The sequence below is a fragment of the Salmo trutta genome, chromosome 21 (genome assembly GCF_901001165.1).
Source record: "Salmo trutta chromosome 21, fSalTru1.1, whole genome shotgun sequence".
Classification (NCBI taxonomy): domain Eukaryota; kingdom Metazoa; phylum Chordata; class Actinopteri; order Salmoniformes; family Salmonidae; genus Salmo; species Salmo trutta.
Window position 1 is genome coordinate 1,635,914 of NC_042977.1, and position 20,774 is coordinate 1,656,687.

At 41.8% G+C, this 20,774-nt stretch overlaps 1 protein-coding gene across 4 annotated transcripts in view; it reads right to left on the reverse strand.

The window, feature by feature from the left end:
- Positions 1-20,774, reverse strand: part of efr3a (EFR3 homolog A (S. cerevisiae)) — a 243,809-nt gene that overhangs the window by 56,480 nt on the left and 166,555 nt on the right. For all 4 annotated transcript variants that reach the window (XM_029703945.1, XM_029703942.1, XM_029703944.1 and 1 more), the window contains 2 exons: positions 18,436-18,550; positions 9,867-9,918 (listed from right to left, as the gene is read on the reverse strand). In XM_029703945.1, the coding sequence (XP_029559805.1) occupies positions 9,867-9,918; positions 18,436-18,550 (167 nt within the window). The remainder of the gene's footprint in view (positions 1-9,866; positions 9,919-18,435; positions 18,551-20,774) is intronic.

The following is a 20,774-nucleotide window of genomic DNA, read 5'->3' on the forward strand; positions in this document are numbered from 1 at the left end:
TATGAATGTTAATTAATTTATTATAATCAGATTGCCGGGTGACGTTATGCGGCGGGCCAAAATTACATCCCACCCGAACAGGCTGTTTTTACACAAAAATGTCAGGCCTTTTTATTTTTACACAAAAATGACTGTCATAATTTTCACGATTTCAGAGTGTTATTTCGACCTCATAGTGTGGAAACATCTGAAAAACTGGGAAAACATGTTTTTAACTGCACTGCCTCTTTAAAGCCAGCCAGCCCTCCCTGAGAAGCAGCCAGGCAGTGTTCTGTGTCAATGAGCATTCTAGCTATTATACCTTCTCTGTTTTGTTATAGGCTTCAGATGGAATGTTGTTCAATCATGAAAATTCAGTATGTATTCTGTAGAACTCTTATAACAGTGTAAAGAGTTTGTGTGTATGTTTTGTAGCACTCTGAAAATAGTACTGATTTTTGTACAATAGCTTTGATGCAGCTAGGTGGTGGTATAGGGGCTGGTGTGTGTACGTGCGTGCGTCGGCGGGGTGGGGGCGGTGGAGTATCCACGTCCCGGTTTTGGTGGGCCTGTCTGCGTCAAAATCCAGGGCTGTTTTTTTACCTCCCTGTGTGTGTGTGTGTGTGGTGACTAGTGTCCCGGCATCATGTGTACAGAGAAAAGGTGTGTGTGCACTGTGCACATGCTCCAGTAGGAACATCTGTATTCCTTGTGTGTACAGTACATGTTGAAGTGATGAAGTGAGAAAGAAAACATAACAAATGAGTCCCCACGCCAACACTCCTGACCCCCATCCCCCATCTTAGACTCATAATCAGACAGAGTCGAGTTTGCGTTAAATGTGCTGATCCCAGTTACCTCGGACCCATCTACAGCCGCATGGTGTTAGAAATATGTTAAAAAATGTCCCTATCTTCCAGCTGCAGGGAAAGCAGCAGAAAAGCGAGCGAGGAGATCGACTTTGCAACAAGCCACCCTCCTAGCTCCCGGTCGATCGTGCAGATGCCCCATGGGAAAAGGAGGAGAGTGTGACATATGCGTCATGGGAAAAATATAGGAGAATGTGCATATGTAACACGTGTCTGAGCGCACATACAGTATGTGTGTGGTGTGTGTGTAAAGTCTTCTCTGTGTGAACGTTTCCTCTGCCCTAGGGGCTTTTTCCCAGCTGTGTATAGCCATCTCGTACAGCAGTCAGTTGAACAAGAGAGAGGCTTAACAGAACAGCGGGGAATATAGACTGAGCTAACCTGACAAGGTGGGAGCCACACACACTGGAGAGACACAGGGAGTTAATTAACATTACAGGGAATGAGAGTGAATGATGGCTTTCCGTCCTTTAGCATTCCTTAATAGGGAGTATAATAGGGATGAGCATTTGAAATAATTTCACTATTCAAATAATATTGCAACCCACATGCAGATGTACTCAGTTTATCATTAGAATACAATAACAGGGGGTGTATCACATTAAGACAGCTTCATGCATCAAGTATATTGTTTGGGTCACTTTTTAGCAGTGGTACGATTTACAGCTATTGTCTTAGAATTATATTGGAATGCAATAGCTGTTACCCATGTTGTAATTACTCTATGCAAGTAGACAAATGCACCTTGCAGCTCCTCATATTCAGCTTAATTCAGCATTAAGCATATTTAGCTAATGCATCGCATTTATGCTGTTGAACATTGCATGTGCCTGAAATATAATTTTCCATGATAGGCACATATTGAACATTTGTCTTTCTTCCAACAATGTCACGGAAGCTGGAGGAAGCAGTTTGTTGTAATCACCAGCGAAATCAGTGTTTGAGAGGGACTACGTGGGACTGTTCCTCATCTCATCTATTTGAAAAGGAAACATTTTATTAATATACAAGGTTGTTTATATTTATTTTAGCTTGTGCACAACCATAGGAGCTTTATGGTGTACACCAAAAATAGAGCGTTATTGCATTTGCATAATTGTGTTGGTTTGATGTACGGATGTTGTTGTTTTACTGAAAACACAAGTCAATACATACGGACTTACTGTCACAGTATTACTATACGCTACAGCTCAAAGGATATATATTTATTTTTGACTTATTTAAAACTGCAATGAGAATAATAAAACTTGTACATGGTGAAGTACATGGTGACTTATCCTTAATTCTTATTACAAGGTACTATTGGGTTACAATAAAATGTATTTGGATATCCGGATAGTAGAAATACGTGTGTTTAACGTATGTTTTTAACCTGAGCACTTGCTGTGTGATGGAGGAATTTGCTTTTTTGTCCTCGCAATTGTATCTACATTTTTTATTTTTTTGCTCACTTTTTTTGTGTTTACTTTCCAGCATTTACACTTGGAATATCGTTTTTCAACGGGAAAAGTAAAAACATTTTACAAGGCCTTTTCATTGTTAAAATAGGCCTATCATTTTTTTTTATGAATACAAATGATCGAATAATAACATCTGTTTGGATATTCAAATAACCGAGCCCATCTCTAGAGAATAACACTTCAATCTGTCTAAAATAATTATACATATACTGTAGAATATAAACGCCACTTAACAGATGCTTTTACCCAAAGCAATTTACAGTAGTGCATACATTGGTATGTGTATGTGATCCCTGCTGGGATTGAACCCACGACCTTGGCGTTGCTAGTGCCACGCTCGTACCAACTAAGCCACAGGACTATAATTAACATGGACCGATTCTTCCATGAATTATCATTCCTTGATTTGGAATGTTTATGCATATTCGTATAATGTAGAATAATGTATTTTAGTAAGGCTTATAATACGTTCAGTCTCTCTACAATGTAGTAAATTCCTAACTGACTCAAAATAGCTGTTTAGTCAGGATCATTAAGAGATGATCATGCTTACAGTGCCTTCGGAAAGTATTCAGACCCCTTGACTTTTTCCACATTTTGTTACGTTACAGCCTTATTCTAAAATGTATTAAATTGTTTTTTTTTCCCGCCTCATCAATCTACACACAATACCCCATAATGACAAAGCAAAACCTTTTTTCTCTTTTTTTTCACAAATGTATTAAATAAAAACTGAAATATCACATTTACATAAGTATTCAGACCCTTTACTCAGTACTTTGTTGAAGCACCTTTGGCAGTGATTACAGCATCGGGTCATTTTGGGTATGACGCTACAAGCTGGTCACACCTGTATTTGGGAGTTTCTCTCATTCTTCTCTGATCCTCTCAAGTTCTGTCAGGTTGGATGGGGAGCGTTGCTGCACAGCTATTTTTAGGTCTCTCTGGAGATGTTCAATCGGGTTCAAGTACAGGCTCTGGATGAGCCACAAGGACATTCAGAGACTTGTCCCAAAGCCACTCCTGCGTTCTCATGGCTGTGTGCTTAGGGTCGTTGTCCTGTTGGAAGGTGAACCTTCGCCCCAGTCTGAGCGCTCTGGAGCAGGTTTTCATCAAGGATCTCTGTAGTTTTCTCAGTTCATCTTTCCCTCGATCCTGACTAGTCTCCCAGTCCCTGCCGCTGAAAAACCTCCCCATAGCATGATGCTGCCACCACCATGCTTCACCGTAGGGATGGTGCCAGGTTTCCTCCAGACGTGATGCTTAGCATTCAGGCCAAAGAGTTCAATCTTGGTTTCATCAGACCAGAGAACCTTGTTTCTCATGGTCTGAGAGTCTTTAGGTGCCTTTTGGCAAAGTCCAAGCAGGCTGTCATGTGCCTTTTACTGAGAAATGGCTTCTGTCTGGCCACTCTACCATAAAGGCCTGATTGGTGGAGTGCTGCAGAAATAGGAGAACCTTCCAGAAGGACAACCATCTCCACAGAGCAACTCTGGAGCTCTGTCAGAGTGACCATAGGGTTCTTGGACACCTCCCTGACCAAGGCCCTTCTCCCCGATTGCTCAGTTTGGCCAGGCGGTCCAGCTCTTGGGAAAGTCTTAGTGGTTCCAAACTTCTTCCATTTAAGAATGATGGAGGCCACTGTGTTCTTGGGGATCTTCAATGCTGCAGAAATGTTTTGCTACACTTCCCCAGATCTGTGCCTCGACACAATCCTGTCTCGGAGCTCTACGGACAATTCCTTCTGTCTCATGGCTTTGGATTTTGCTCTGACTTGCACTGTGGGACCTTATATTGACAGCTGTATGCCTTTCCAAATCATGTCCAATCAATTTAATTTACCACAGGTGGACTCCAATTAAGTTGTAGAAACATCAAGGCTGATCACTGGAAACTGGATGCACCAGAGCTCAATTTCGAGTCCGATAGCAAAAGGTCTGAATACGTATGTAAATAAGGTGATTGGTTTTATTTCTAATAAATTCGCAAAAATGGCTAAAAACCTGTTTTCGCTTTGTCATTAAGGTGTATTGTGTGTAGATAACTGAGTTTATTTTTTTAAATCAATTTTAGAATTGAACCTTTATTTAACTAGGCAAGTCAGTTAAGAACAAATTCTTATTTACAATGACGGCCTACCTTGGCCAAATCCAGACGACGCTGGGCCAATCACGGCTGGATGTGATACAGCCTGGAATCAAACCAGGGACTGTAGTGACACCTCTCACACTGATACGCAGTGCATTAGACTGCTGCACCACTCGTGAGCCTGAGAAAAAGGCAGTAACATAAAATGTGGAAAAAGTCAAGGGGTCTGAATACTTTCCGAATGCACTGTGTATACATGCTTATGAAAATCGTATGATTTGTCATAAGCATCACAATGTATTATACCTGTCAGCGTTAAAATATAGAGTTACAACAATAATTAGATAATAAACAGAGTAGCAGCAGCGTAAAAGAGGGATCTGGGTAGCCCTATGATTAGCTGTTCAGGAGCCTTATGGCTTGGGGGTAGAAACTGTTAAGAAGCCTTTTGGACCTAGACTTGGCGCTCCGGTACCACTTGCCGTGCAGTAGCAGAAAGAACAGTCTATGACTATTGTGGCTGGAGTCTTACAATTTTTAGGGCCTGGATTGCAGGAAGCTTGGCCCCAGTGAAGTACTGGGCCAGACGCACTACCCTCTGTAGTGTCTTGCGGTCGGAGGCCGAGCAGATGACATACAAGGCAGTGATGCAACCCGTCAGGATTAGAGGTCGGACGATTATGATCTTTCAGCGCAGATACCGATTAATCGGGCGATTTTTTTGTATTTATTTGTAATAATGACAATTACAACAATACAGAATGAACACTTATTTTAACTTAATATAATACATCCATAAAATCAATTTAGCCTCAAATAAATAATGAAACATGTTCAATTTGGTTTAAATAATGCAAAAACAAAGTGTTGGAGAAGAAAGCACAGTGGGGGAAAAAAGTATTTGATCCCCTGCTGATTTTGTACGTTTGCCCACTTACAAAGAAATGATCAGTCTATACGTTTAATGGTAGGTTTATTTGAACAGTGAGAGACAGATTAACAACAAAAGAATCCAGAAAAACGCATGTCAAAAATGTTATAAATTGATTTGCATTTTAATGAGAGAAATAAGTATTTGACCCCTCTGCAAAACATGACTTAGTACTTGATGGCAAAACCCTTTTTGGCAATCGCAGAGGTCAGACGTTTCTTGTAGTTGGCCACCAGGTTTGCACACATCTCAGGAGGGATTTTGTCCCACTCCTCTTTGCAGATCTTCTCCAAGTCATTATGGTTTCGAGGCTGACGTTTGGCAACTCGAACCTTCAGCTCCCTCCACAGATTTTCTATGGGATTAAGGTCTGGAGACTGGCTAGGCCACTCCAGGACCTTAATGTGCTTCTTCTTGAGCCACTCCTTTGTTGGCTTGGCCGTGTGTTTTGGGTCATTGTCATGCTGGAATACCCATCCACGACCCATTTTCAATGCCCTGGCTGAGGGAAGGATGTTCGTACCCAAGATTTGACGGTACATGGCCCCGTCCATCATCCCTTTGATGCGGTGAAGTTGTCCTGTCCCCTTAGCAGAAAAACACTCCCAAAGCATAATGTTTCCACCTCCATGTTTGACGGTGGAGATGGTGTTCTTGGGGTCATAGGCAGCATTCCTCCTCCTCCAAACACGGCGAGTTGAGTTGATGCCAAAGAGCTCCATTTTGGTCTCATCTGACCACAACACTTTCACCAGTTGTCCTCTGAATCATTCAGATGTTCATTGGCAAACTTCAGACGGGCATGTATATGTATTCTTGAGCAGGGGGACCTTGCGGGCCCTGCAGGATTTCAGTCCTTCACGTCGTAGTGTGTTACCAATTGTTTTCTTGGTGACTATGGTCCCAGCTGCCTTGAGATCATTGACAAGATCCTCCTGTGTAGTTCTGGGCTGATTCCTTACCGTTCTCATGATCATTGCAACCCCACGAGGTGAGATCTTGCATGGAGCCCCAGGCCGAGGGATATTGAGAGTTCTTTTGTGTTTCTTCCATTTGCGAATAATTGCACCAATTGTTGTCACCTTCTCACCAAGCTGCTTGGCAATGGTCTTGTAGCCCATTCCAGCCTTGTGTAGGTCTACAATCTTGTCCCTGACATCCTTGGAGAGCTCTTTGGTCTTGGCCATGGTGGAGAGTTTGGAATCTGATTGATTGATTGCTTCTGGGCACAGGTGTCTTTTTTACAGGTAACAAGCTGCGGTTAGGAGCACTCCCTTTAAGAGTGTGCTCCTAATCTCAGCTCGTTACCTGTATAAAAGACACCTGGGAGCCAGAAATCTTTCTGATCGAGAGGGGGTCAAATACTTATTTTCCTCATTAAAATGCAAATCAATTTATAAAATTTTTGACATACATTTTTCTGGATATTTTTGTTGTTATTCTGTCTCTCACTGTTCAAATAAACCTACCATTAAAATTATAGACTGATCCTTTCTTTATCAGTGGGCAAACGTACAAAATCAGCAGGGGATCAAATACTTTTTTCCCCGACTGTAAAAGTGCAATATGTGCCATGTAAGAAAGCTAATGTTTAAGTGCCTTGCTCAAGGGAACATGGGAACATATGAAAGGATGTGGTTCCTTTTAGCATGAGTCTTCAATATTCCGAGGTAAGAAGTTCTAGGTTGTAGCTATTATAGGAATTATAGGACTATTTCTCTCTATACGATTTGTATTTCATATACCTTTGACTATTGGATGTTCTTATAGGCACTTTAGTATTGCCAGTGTAACAGTATAGCTTCCGTCCCTCTCCTCGCTCCTACCTGGGCTCGAACCAGGAACACATCGACAACAGCCACCCTCGAAGCAGTGTTACCATGCAGAGCAAGGGGAACAACTACTCCAAGTCTCAGAGCGAGTGACGTTTGAAACGCTACTGGCACGCACCCGCTAACTAGCTAGCCATTTCACATCGGTTACACCAGCCTAATCTTGGGAGTTGACAGGCTTGAAGTCATAAACAGTACAATGCATTGCGAAGAGCTGCTTGCAAAATGCACGAAAGTGCTGTTTGAATGAATGCTTACGAGCCTGATGGTGCCTACCACCGCTCAGTCAGACTGCTCTATCAAATCATAGACTTAATTATAATATAATAAACACACAGAAATACAAGCCTTAGGTCATTAATATGGTCAAATCCGGAAACTATCATCTCGAAAACAAAAAGGTTCTTTCTTTCAGTGAAATAAGGAACCGGTACGTATTTTATCTAACGGGTGGCATCCCTAAGTCTAAATATTCCTGTTACATTGCACAACCTTTAATGGTATGTCATAATTAGGTAAAATTCTGGCAAATTAGTTCGCAATGAGCCAGGCAATGAACGCAAGAGCAGTGACACAATTTCATGTCAGCAGGCAATATTAACTAAATATGCAGGTTTAAAAATATATATTTGTGTATTGATTTTAAAGAAAGGCATTGATGTTTATGGTTAGGTACGTTGGTGCAACGACAGTGCTTTTTTTGCAAATGCGCTTGTTAAATCATCACCCGTTTGTTGAAGTAGGCTGTGATTCGATGAGAAATTAACAGGCACCGCATCGATTATATGCAACGCAGGACACGTTAGATAAACTAGTAATATCCTCAACCATGTGTAGTTAACTAGTGATTATGTTAAGATTGATAGTTTTTTTTATAAGATAAGTTTAATGCTAGCTAGCAACTTACCTTGCCTTCTTGCTGCCCTCGCGTAACAGGTAGTCAGCCTGCCATGCAGGCTCCTCGTGGCGTGCAATTCAGATCCTTACTTACATTGGCTATGGAAAGCATGATCACACAGTCATCCAGAACAGCTTATGCTCTCAAGCATGCTTCAGTGTTACTTGCCTCGAAAAGAACATAGAAGTAATTTAGCTCGTCTGGTAGGCTTGTGTCACTGAGCAGCTCGCAGCTGTGCTTCCCTTTGTAGTCTGTTATAGTTTGCAAGCCCTGCCACATCCGACGAGCATCGGAGCCAGTGTAGTATGATTCAATCTTAGTCCTGTATTGACGCTGTGCCTGTCTGATGTTGTGTCAGAGGGCATTGCTGGATTTCTTATAAGCTTTCCGGGTTACAGTCCCACTCCTTGAAAGCGGCAGGTCTAGCCTTTAGCTCAGTGTGGATGTTGCCATGTAATCCATGGCTTCTAGTTGGGATATGTACGTACGGTCACTGTGGGGATGACGTCATCAATGCGCTTATTGATAAAGCCAGTGACTGATGTGGTGTACTCCTCAACGCCATCGGAAGAATCCCGGAACATATTCCAGTCTGTGCTAGAAAAACAGTCCTGTAGCTTAGCATCTGCCTCATCTGACCATTTTTTTATTGACCGAGTCACAGGTGCTTCCTGCTTTAGTTTTTGTTTGTAAGCAGGAATCAGGAGGATGGAATTATGGTCAGACTTACCAAATGGAGGGCGAGGGAGAGATTTGTACGCGTCTGGAGTAAAGGTGGTCTAGAGTTTTTTCCCCCTCTGGTTTCACATTTAACATGCTGGTAGAAATTAGGTAAAACAGATTTGTGTTTCCTGCATTAAAGTCCCCGGCCACTAGAAGCGTTTTCCTGTTTACTTATGGCCTAACTGAGTGCGGTCTTATTGCCAGCATCAGTTTGTGGTGGTGTGTAGACAGCTACGAAAAATGCAGATGAAAACTCTCTTGGTAAATAGTGTGGTCTACAGCTTATCATGAGATACTCTACCTCAGGCGAGCAAAACCTCAAGAGTTCCTTAGATTTTGTGTACCTGCTGTCATTTACAAATATACAGACCATCACCCCTTATCTTACCAGAGACCACTGTTCTATCCTGCCGAGAAAGCTTAAAACCCGCCAGCTGTATGTCATTCATGTCATCGTTCAGCCACGACTCGGTGAAACATAAGATATTACAGTTTTTAATGTCCCATTTGTGGGATATACATGATCGTAGTTCGTCTACTTCATTATCAATTGATTGTACGTTGGCTAATAGGACCGATGGTAAAGGTAGATTACCCTCTCGGCGACGGATCCTTACAAGGCACCTGGATCTTCATCCACAATACCTATGTCTCTTTCTCCTGCATATGACGGGGATGAGGGCCTTGTCGGGCGTCTGAAGTAAACACTTCCCGTCCGACTCGTTGAAGAAAAAATAATTCTCCAGTATGGGGTGAGTAATCACTGTCATGATGTCTAGAAGCTCTTTTCAGTCATAAGACATGGTGGCAGAAACATTAAGTACAAAATAACGCGAAAAAACATGCACAATTGATTACGGGATCGTAAAACAGCAGCCATCTCCTTCGGCGCCACTCAGATATACCAACAGAGAACATTGAGGTCCCTTTAGGCAGAATTAGAAAAGACTCAATTAATGGATTCATCTGTTGCCATTCTTCTCGATTGACACTATTCTTGATCAGTCTGTTGTGATCCCGATAGGTGGATACGGCTATCGTTAGACAGTACTATTGAATAAATGATCAGGTTATAGAAGCACTCACCATGATGAGCGAGCTCAGCAGCATGGCCTGGATACGCTTGGTGCCCTGGTGCCTGAGTGGAATATCAACAACAGTTTGTTAGCAAATGGTGGGGGGGACTCACTCTGTGCAATAATAATGTTTAACATGTTTTATTAATGACTACCTCATTTCTCTATCCCACACATACAGATAATTGTAAGTGAATTTCAAACACAGATTGAACCACAAAGATCAGTGAGGTTTTCCAATGCCTCGCAAAGAAGGGCCCCCATTGGTAGGTGGGTAAAAAAAATGTAAGCAGATATTGAATATCCCTTTGACCATGGTGAAGTTATTAATTACACTTTGGATGTTGTATCAACACACCCAGTCACTACAAAGATACAGGCATCCTTCTTAACTCAGTTGCCGGAGAGGAAGGAAACTGCTCAGGGATTTCACCATGAGGCCAATGGTGACATTAAAACAGTTACAGAGTTTAATGGCTGTGATAAGAGAAAACTGAGGATGGATCAACAACATTGTAGATACTCCACAATACAAACCTAATTGACAGAGTGAAAAGAAGAAAGCCTGTACAGAAAACAAATATCCCAAAACATGCATCCTGTTTGCAACAAGGCACTAAAGTAATATTGTAAAAAATGTGGCAAAGAAATTAAAATCGTTAAGGACTGGTGAGTTTCAGGATAAAAAATGTGTGGATTGGAGCTAAGCACAGGCAAAATCCTAGAGGAAAACATGGTTCAGTCTGCTTTCCACCAGATACTGGGAGATGAATTCACCTTTCAGCATGACAAAAGCCTAAAACACAAGGCCAAATCTACACTGGAGTTGCTTACCAAGTGGCCGAGTTACAATTTGACTTAAATCTACTTGAAATTCTATGGCAAGACCTTAAATGGTTGTCTAACAATGATCAACAACCAATTCGACAGAGCTTGATTCATTTTTAAAAGAATAATGACACAATCCAGGTGTGGAAAGCTCTTAGAGGCTTACCCAGAAAGTCTCACAACTGTCAAATTTGCAGTTGTGAATTATGTGTGAATTATGTAAATTAGATATTTCTCTATTTAATACATTTCAAAACGCTGTCATTATAGGGTATTGTGTAAATGGTTGAGATTATTATTATTTTGAATTCAGACTGTAAAACATCAAAATGTGGAATAAGTCAAGGGGTTTGAATACTTTCTGAAGGAATTGTACACTGCTCAGAAAAATAAAAGGAACACTTAAACAACACAATGTAACTGCAAGTCAATCACACTTCTGTGAAATCAAACTGTCCACTTAGGAAGCAACACTGATTGACAAATTTCACATGCTGTTGTGCAAATGGAATAGACAACAGGTGGAAATTATAGGCAATTAGCAAGACACCCCCAATAAAGGTGCGGTTCGGCAGGTGGTGACCACAGACCACTTCTCAGTTCCTATGCTTCCTGGCTGATGTTTTGGTCACTTTTGAATGCTGGCGGTGCTTTCACTCTAGTGGTAGCATGAGACGGAGTCTACAACCCACACAAGTGGCTCAGGTAGTGCAGCTCATCCAGGATGGCACATCAATGCGAGCTGTGGCAAGAAGGTTTGCTGTGTCTGTCAGCGTAGTGTCCAGAGCATGGAGGCGCTACCAGGAGACAGGCCAGTACATCAGGAGACGTGGAGGAGGCCGTAGGAGGGCAACAACCCAGCAGCAGGACCGCTACATCCGGCCTTTGTGCAAGGAGGAGCAGAAGGAGCACTGCCAGAGCCCTGCAAAATGACCTCCAGCAGGCCACAAATGCGCATGTGTCTGCTCAAATGATCAGAAACAGACTCCATGAGGGTGGTATGAGGGCCCGACGTCCACAGGTGGGGGTTGCGCTTACAGCCCAACACCGTGCAGGACGTTTGGCATTTGCCAGAGAACACCAAGATTGGCAAATTCGCCACTGGCGCCCTGTGCTCTTCACAGATGAAAGCAGGTTCACACTGAGCACATGTGACAGACGTGACAGAGTCTGGAGACGCCGTGGAGAACGTTCTGCTGCCTGCAACATCCTCCAGCATGACCGGTTTGGCGGTGGGTCAGTCATGGTGTGGGGTGGCATTTCTTTGGGGGGCCGCACAGCCCTCCATGTGCTCGCCAGAGGTAGCCTGACTGCCATTAGGTACTGAGATGAGATCCTCAGACCCCTTGTGAGACCATATGCTGGTGCGGTTGGCCCTGCGTTCCTCCTAATGCAAGACAATGCTAGACCCCATGTGGCTGGAGTGTGTCAGCAGTTCCTTCAAGAGGAAGGCATTGATGCTATGGACTGGCCCGCCCGTTCCCCAGACCTGAATCCAATTGAGCACATCTGGGACATCATGTCTCGCTCCATCCACCAACGCCACGTTGCACCACAGACTGTCCAGGAGTTGGCGGATGCTTTAGTCCAGGTCTGGGAGGAGATCCCTCAGGAGACCATCCGCCACCTCATCAGGAGCATGCCCAGGCGTTGTAGGGAGGTCATACAGGCACGTAGAGGCTACACACACTACTGAGCCTCATTTTGCTACTGAGCATCAAAAGCTAAACGTAATTAGAAAAGAAACTTGAATTGTTGCATCTCGTTGAATTGTTGTCCCTTTGCCAACTTAGCCATAGATGGAGATAGTGATTTGGACTAGTGGTTTTCCTTAATTCTCCGTACTGGCCAATGATTATGACGGTGATTATGATCCAACTATAAATTCATTCACTGTACCCCTGGCCTGAGAGGATGGAAGTTCAATACGTAGCTGGATGTAGTAGGCTAATGTTAACTAGCTGGCTCATCGTTGCCCATGAAAGTTAGTTACGCTAGCAAGCGTAACTAAAGTAGAGAGCTGCATTCCCCCTGGCCCCGACAGATAGCATTGCAGCGTGGTCTGCATTTTTTATGCTGAGGGTGGGAGCGGGCATTCAGACAAACAACTTTGGGATTATTTCTAACGGTTGTCTTTCTGTTTTGGATGCGTTATCTATTGTATTAAAAGAACCTCTGCCATACTATTCACAAACTCTCATAGGATAATTCTGCTTCACATTCTGTAGCCTACCTCACCTCACTTGTGTTGGGCGTGCGAGATCAAATGCATGGTCCCAAATTAATAGCCTGTAGGATGGAAAAGCATACGCAGTTGTCTTTCCAAGGAAATTAACTTCCTAAATATGACATGCTATAGTTTAGGCTCTGACATGGACAGGAAATAAATATTGATAACACATTTTTCTGTCTGCCTGCAAATTGTCCAGCTCCTATTAAAGTTATGATTATTTCAAAATGGTTGTCTTTCTGTTTTGTAGACTATTCGTTATACTTGATTTACATTCTGTAGCCTACCTTTCTTCCCTTTTACTGGGCATGTGTAATCAAATGCTCCTATATGTGGTCTCAAATAAAAAATATGATAGGCTATAGTTTAAACTCTGACATTGACTGGAATAACACATGTACTTTATTCTGCTTGGATATCGTCCCGCTCCTAGAAGTTATTATTTAATCTAGTCAAGTAAGGGTCCACTCTCCTGTATTTAGCCCCAACTCTACAATCTTTCAAACTACATCTAGCCTAATACTGATAGCCGAATATAATGGGCAGAGTCAGAATCTCTGATATTTTTACCTATTTTTGCACATTTTGATCTCGACTAAGGTGACAAAATTGTTGGGACCAGGGCTGCAAAGTGAGCTGTGTCAGATACATCTAAAATAACATTGTGGGACTGCGGTCAGGTACGGGACTAATTCTTGCAGGCGCGACTCGGTTAAGAAGACCGCGGCAGCGGCATGAAAAGCAGCAGGAGCTGGATGAAGAAATCAGTTCCGTGCAGACCTCTACTTGAAAGTGCTTCCTCTATTAGCTAGTCCTCTCCTTGGCATCAGCGGCAGCAGACAAACAGCGGAATCTAATTTATCTCCTCCGGCAATTAAGAAAAAATAAAGGGATAAGGAGAAGAGAAGATGAGTGACTTTTCCTCTAAACCAGGAGGGGAGCATTTGATTTGAGATGATCAGTGCTTCCACTTGGGGGCATGAAAGTTAAGCTATTTGACAGGTGAAAGGGTGAAACCATTCAAACAGAATGACTATAATGGACATTCCCATTCAAGTTAATGTCCTGTGAGTGGCTTTGTCCATTCTAGTAGTTATATTTCTACAGTACACATACTGTATGTTAGCATAGATATCTAATTAGTAGAAGAGACATTCCCATGGAAGTCTATGTTTATTGAGGGGCTTTGTCCCTTGTATTAAGTCTATTTCTATGGGGAAAAACCACCAGTCCTTTTATTGACTGTTACGTGTTACGTTTTTCTTGTTCCCCATTTTCCCCTGTTTGTGTCTTGGGCATTACAGGTGCACTGAGTTGCGGCTAACAATGGTGGGCGTGGCTGTAGCTGATTACAGAGAGGATATCTGTTTGCCGTGTGAGAAGAGAGAGAGGGGGAGAGAGAGAGAGGACACTTGTTTTGTTTGATTATTTGATGATTTGTTTTAATTTATCTTTGTTTGTGTTTCAGCCTGTCCTCTTGAGGTACTCCACCCTACCTAGGTCCTGGAGAAGGGAAAAGGTAGATACCCCATGGGTGTACATTCCCACGTAGATAACCCATTGTTTTATACACTAGGTTAGCCGGGCGGGTGTCACCCTTGTATTTTCTTGGAACCAGGTAGGACAGTGGGCTAGGGTTTAGAGTATGTTAGGAAGGATTAGGTGTGTAGAAGAGGAGGGACCTTTTGTTTATTTTCATTACTTGGACCCCGATCCCAAACATTCCCTTCTCTTACCTTCCCTTGTTGTGGTTATAAGTTTTTGTTTTCTTACTGATTGTTTATGGGTGTTTTATATTGTTTATTTAATTACTTTACTAAACATCCCCTGAGGGCTAAAATTGAGTTCTGGTTGTGGTCTGATTTATTTTTCGCTCATTACACCCCACATTTCTTCCCCTTTCATCTGTTTTACCTGGTGTGTTTAGGCCCAGGCATTTACGTCTCCTCCTCAGATGAGCTACACCCGAGGGGAGAACGTAATATTGTCCTATGAACCAAATTCACTTTGGGGAGGGAAAATGAGAGGACACCTTTGGAAGAGAAGAGGGACCTTGGCAAGGAAATATATTCTCCATGGATTGGGAGCAGAGGGAGGGGGATAATACCACAGTTTGGCAGTGAAGCAATTTACTGTGGAAGACATGCGAGGAGGTAGTTCTAGAGGATAGGAACCAAAATCATTTTGGAAAAGCCTTCAGGACTGGTGTGGTGCAGAATAACCAAGTTTCCATCCAACCATTTCTTGCGGATGAATTACCTGACGCATTAAAAAAAGTAATGACCGGGCTAATGGAAACAGGAAATGGCACAACAATTTCACAATTGTCGACAGAAAATTTGTTTGTTTGACATGGTGGGATCTTTTTGTGATGTTAAAATTAATTATGCAAGAAATGGAAACTCCTTTATGCACAAATATTAATATAATAACGAAGTAAACTTGGGAGTCATGCGATAATATGTTGTGTGGTCCTCCCACTATGACTCGGGAAGCATGCAGTTTATTAGGCTATAGCTGAAATAAGTTATGATGAACCATCCGTAGAGTTGAAAATGCGATGGAAACCCATTTAACTTGTTTTAATTGATTTTTTCGGTACATGGTAATTTAACCGCAAAAGTAATTTTTATGTGCACTAGGTCATCACGCACAGCCTTTTATCAGCAACAATTCAGTTTGATCAAAACACAAAAGAAATAAGTAACAAGAAAATTACATAACAATAACAAGGCTATATACAGGGGGTACAGGTACCGAGTCAATGCGCGGGGTTACAGGTTAGTGGAGGTAAATTGTAAAGTGACTATGCATAGATAATAAACAGCGAGTAGCAGCAGTGTAAAAACAAAGGGGTTTCCAATACATATATAATATAGGCTACTGCACATTAACTCATGGCAACATTAAGTTCAACTCATGGCAACATTTCTTAATAGACCTCATGCTGACAGATTTTGGCTAGCGCCCTACTCAGTTTGAGTGGGAGACACACTGATTTAGCTTGCTGTAGCTTGCTGAAATAAGATGGGCATTTAAAGAGACACGAGTATAGAAACATATGAATGGTGTTGGCAACTAGACCACGGTAACAATGGACTGTAAATCGAAATTGCATGTACGACCCTGGGCCAAACAATTATGGTTGAATGTGCTGCTCCCAGCCTTTGATGTGTGTGTTGTGTGTCAGGTTGGATACCGACACAACAACAAATATTGAATATCCGTACAAATGGCCCAATAAAGCCAGTATAATGATTATGTATTATTCAAATCAGTACCTAGCCGAGTGCTTCAAATAGGGTGAATGGTGGGAATGTGGTTACCGAGATTTACCACCCAAAACCACTCCCTTTTCCCGGGATAAATAACTAGAAATATAATATAAGAAATATAATACATTTTTATATGAACAGCATGGCATGGAACTGTTAAATTATATGCAATGTTTAAATCTGCTTCTCTATGGCCTCTGCATGATGAGTCAATGCTCAGGGTGGGGACAGAGAGCCCATCTCAGGGTGGGGTCAGACGGCCCATCTCAGGGTGGGGACAGACGGCCCATCTCAGGGTTTGGTCAGACGGCCCATCTCAGGGTGGGGACAGACGGCCCATCTCAGGGTGGGGACAGACGGCCCATCTCAGGGTGGGGACAGACGGCCCATCTCAGGGTGGGGACAGACGGCCCATCTCAGGGTGGGGACAGACGGCCCATCTCAGGGTGGAGCTCAGTTCACAATGCATGTAGACCTATCATATCATCATGGTAACTTTTTTCTTGTAACAGGTAGGCCTACATGTGCTGCAGCATAGCCTATGCTACAGTAATATAAAGTCTGAATCCACATCTAATTTACTCATCTCCACCTGGCTTTTGGAGTTCACATTGTTTTTAAATTGTAAAGATTTTTTTTTTATTAGAGCTGTATATATATATATATATATATATATATATATATATATATATATATATATATATAAAAGCCTACCTCTTTCAGGAAATACATTCAATGCAGTATTAGCCTTATATTTAGCTAATTAATGATGGGTTATGTATAATAACCTTTAACTTCTAGCCTCTGTCACTTGCACAATACGCAAGTCCCTCTTTCCTTAAAAAAAATATTCTTTAGCTCTTGGAGTCCCATGCAGGAAAAGCTAGACTAGAATAGCTTGCTGGAATTTTTTATTTATTTATTCAGACCCATAACTATTCAATATTCCTGAAGAGAAGTCAAATCCTTCTGCATCTAATTATAGTCCTATATTATTCAATGATGTCATTAGAATGATGAAGGACAACAAAACGTATTCAATTTAACTGTTGAAGGCGAGGAAGGAATAAAGCAACAAAAGAGAGAGGAGGTAGGCTAATAACATTAGGGGGAATATTATGAAAGGTATATATGCGTCAGTCTACTTGTAAACAAATAGGCCCTATTATATTTCATCATTAAAATCAAATTCACTGGCCTTTACTTCCAACTTTGCAGGCCGCATGTGCTGCACCAGATTCACATGTTCTCTTCTGCTGTATCATGGTTTGAACGATGTGCTTAATTCCAGTCCATATAATATAATCCACACTCAAAAAGATTAGCCTATAGGAGCTAGTTTTATTTATTTACCCAATAGAACATATATTGTAGCTAACTACATCTATGGTCGTTTATGTTTTTTTTTTTTGTATTATTATTTGGGCACTTTTTTACCCCATTTTCTCCACAATTTTGTGATATCCAATTGGTAGTTACAGTCCTGTCCCATCACTGCAACATCCGTACGGTCTCGGGAGAGGCGAAGGTCGAGAGCCACGCACCGTCCGAAACACGACCCTGCCAAGCCACACTGATTCTTGACACACTGCTCGCTTAACCCGGAAGCCAGCCGCACCAATGTGTCGGAGGAAACACCGTACAGCTGGCGACCGAAGTCAGCGTGCATGCACCTGGCCCGCCACAAGGAGTCGCTAGAGCGCGATGGGACAAGGACATCCCAGCCAGGCCAAACCCTCCCCTAACCTGGACGACGCTGGGCCAATTGTATGCCGTCTCATGGGTCTCCCAGTCGTGGCCGGATCGAAACTGGGTGACTTTTATGTTTTTCAGTCGTTCGTAATGTGAGTAGCCTATATCATAAATGTATTGGAAAATGGCATCATCATTTGGGATTTTTTGGGCTTGGTCTCATTAAATATCGTTAATGTAGGGGTCATAAAATGTATTTAATATATGTCTCATGAGGCTCAGCCAGCATCAGGTTAGAAATCTCATGCTGGTCAAAGCTCTAATCAAATCCAGACATATTTATATGCTTTATAATGCTTCCGATTTTGGCGGGAAATACCGGGTTACCTGGAAGAAAAGTGATTTGTTCTTGGGATGAAGCATTTGTAAAATACCAGGAAAATATTAAACCCTAGTACCAAACCAGTCACCCCTAACTCAGAAAGGAGAACCCCCGAGATGAACCTAATGTCCATGGGAAACCCTGTAGTGTGGAGGTAATGAGTGTGACTCACCCAATCTTCACAGTGTCCAAGGTGTGGCAGGGGGTGCCATACACTGGCACCTTGCCCATGATGAACATCATCACCTCCGCACGCTGGTAGTCTGGCAGGTTGCCACCAAAGAACCCTGTGTGACCATGGGGTAAATTAATGCGTTACAAAACTTTGTCTGTTAAATTGTCAAACGATGCAAATATTTTTCTTTGGCACTCTGACTTTAAAGCAATGGCGCATAGATAAGCTATTTGTAATCATACTGTGTGTAGAGCATTCAAATTTAAATGCATATAACTACGGGGTCAACATTAAAAAGTCACCCTCTGCAATTTCAACAGCCTGGAAATCAATATAAAAAACAATATAGGAGGGCTCCAGAATAACTTTTTACTGTGGTGGCACCAACATTTTCACCAATTAATAATTTGGTCCTTAAAATGATTTTTTTTAAATGATTGTGATTAATTGTATTGTCTAAAAACGTCCAAAATACATGATCTACACATCAAAACAAGTTGGTATTGAGATGAAAGAAATTGTGCTTTATCAATTTACCTGATTTTGCTTAATATTACTTTTGACAAAAACAAGACGTCAATATTCCTGTAATGCTTTTTGTATAAACATCTTAAATTACAGCTCAATTTCAGCAAATTCTGAATATGCGATTAATCCCAGCCAATCCAGCGATTAACTCAAATAAATGTTATCATTTGTGACCCGATTCAGGAAACTAGGCGTATGTCTCAAGTCATGACTTCACTGGAGAGCCATTTTAACATAATTTTTTTAATCAAAATGTCAAAACGTTTTTTTTTGGCAGAAATGCCTTCTCGAACATGTGAACTTTCATGTGCCTTAATAACAAACTTGTATGCCATCTGTAAATATAAATCACATTTTTTAATTAAGCCACAGAAAAGTCAGCAACCTTCTCACTAGCCATGATTGGCTAAGATATTGAGTGGGCTGGACATGCCAAAAGAGGAGTTCGGATTGGTCTGCCATAAAGAAGGCTTCTGTCTATTTAAACTGGTCAGTCTGTTGGTAATCCTGTCGAACACGGCTTAAAATGTTTTTTTTTTATTGTGTAGTGGAGCTACATAAGTGTTGCTCTCCACTTTCTGGAGGATCAAGTTTTGAAATCAGTGGAATTAGAGTATGATAGCTATTGAGATGGAGAAAAGACCTGTCTCCACATTACATCTTCAAACTAAGGGCAACCGTGGCATGGCATCTGTGACAGGGAGACGCGTCCATCATGCATGATGATGTATACAGGTAAAATAGTCTAGTGTTCGCTAGCTACATTTTCTGATATTACACGTTTCTGACATTTTCAGATATTACACGATCCAAAGAAAGTGGTTTCAATTCGAGCTAAATTGTACCATTAGCTAGCTAGCTAATGTTAGCTGGCTGGCTCCCTACCTGACATTATTTGTATCCCAGAGCTGTTTGCTTTCAAGTTAGAGCCTTGATTAGCTCCCAGCATATCCATGCAGGGTAGTAACGACATGATTTGGCACTATGTTCATTGTTGTTTACATTTAAGTCATTTAGCGGACGCTCTTAACCAGAGCTAAAGTTAGCTGGCTGGCTCGTTAGCTGGCTGGCTCGTTAGCTGGCTGGCTCGTTAGCTGGCTGGCTCGTTAGCTGGCTGGCTCGTTAGCTAACATTACATGTGTGATCTTACACATTGTTTACCTAACTAGCTAGCTAGCTACGGGTCTTAAGCTAAAGTGTATATCATCCTTTGAATATGGTAAACATCTGCAAAAAAGCGTAATGAAATTGTTGCCAGCAGAGCTGGTTAGGCTGTTTTCATGTTATCCAGGGGTAAACAAATCATCGTCCAGAGCGTCAAGTGTGCACTCTAAACGTTCCAAGAGCGAAATGAGATGGGAGGGCAAAGAAGAGCTTTTCACTAGATACCAAAACATTCAAAAGGAGTTTACAAGTTTATCAACTTTCAAAGCAGAATTACTTTCCCATTGTTCCTCAAAAATGCAGTGTATGATATACTATTTTGTTGCTCTGAGTCTACTTTTATCCCATGCAAAAAAAGCCATTTCAAATTTTGCTACATAAGACAGAATCCAGGTGGTGAGTCATATTTAGTAGCCCTAAAAATTATGTTTTAAAGTCCTTCAAAGCACTATTGAGATGGTATGATTCAAGACATGTTTAAGACAGGTCTACATTTAAATCTAACATGTCCAACCAGGAAAGATAATGATATTTTGATGTGCAACACCTAACCAGTGATTAGCAATCATTATGGGTTGGCAATTACGCTGTTGTCTAAATATGGTTATTCGATTATTTTGCTCAATAGACAATAAAATTACATT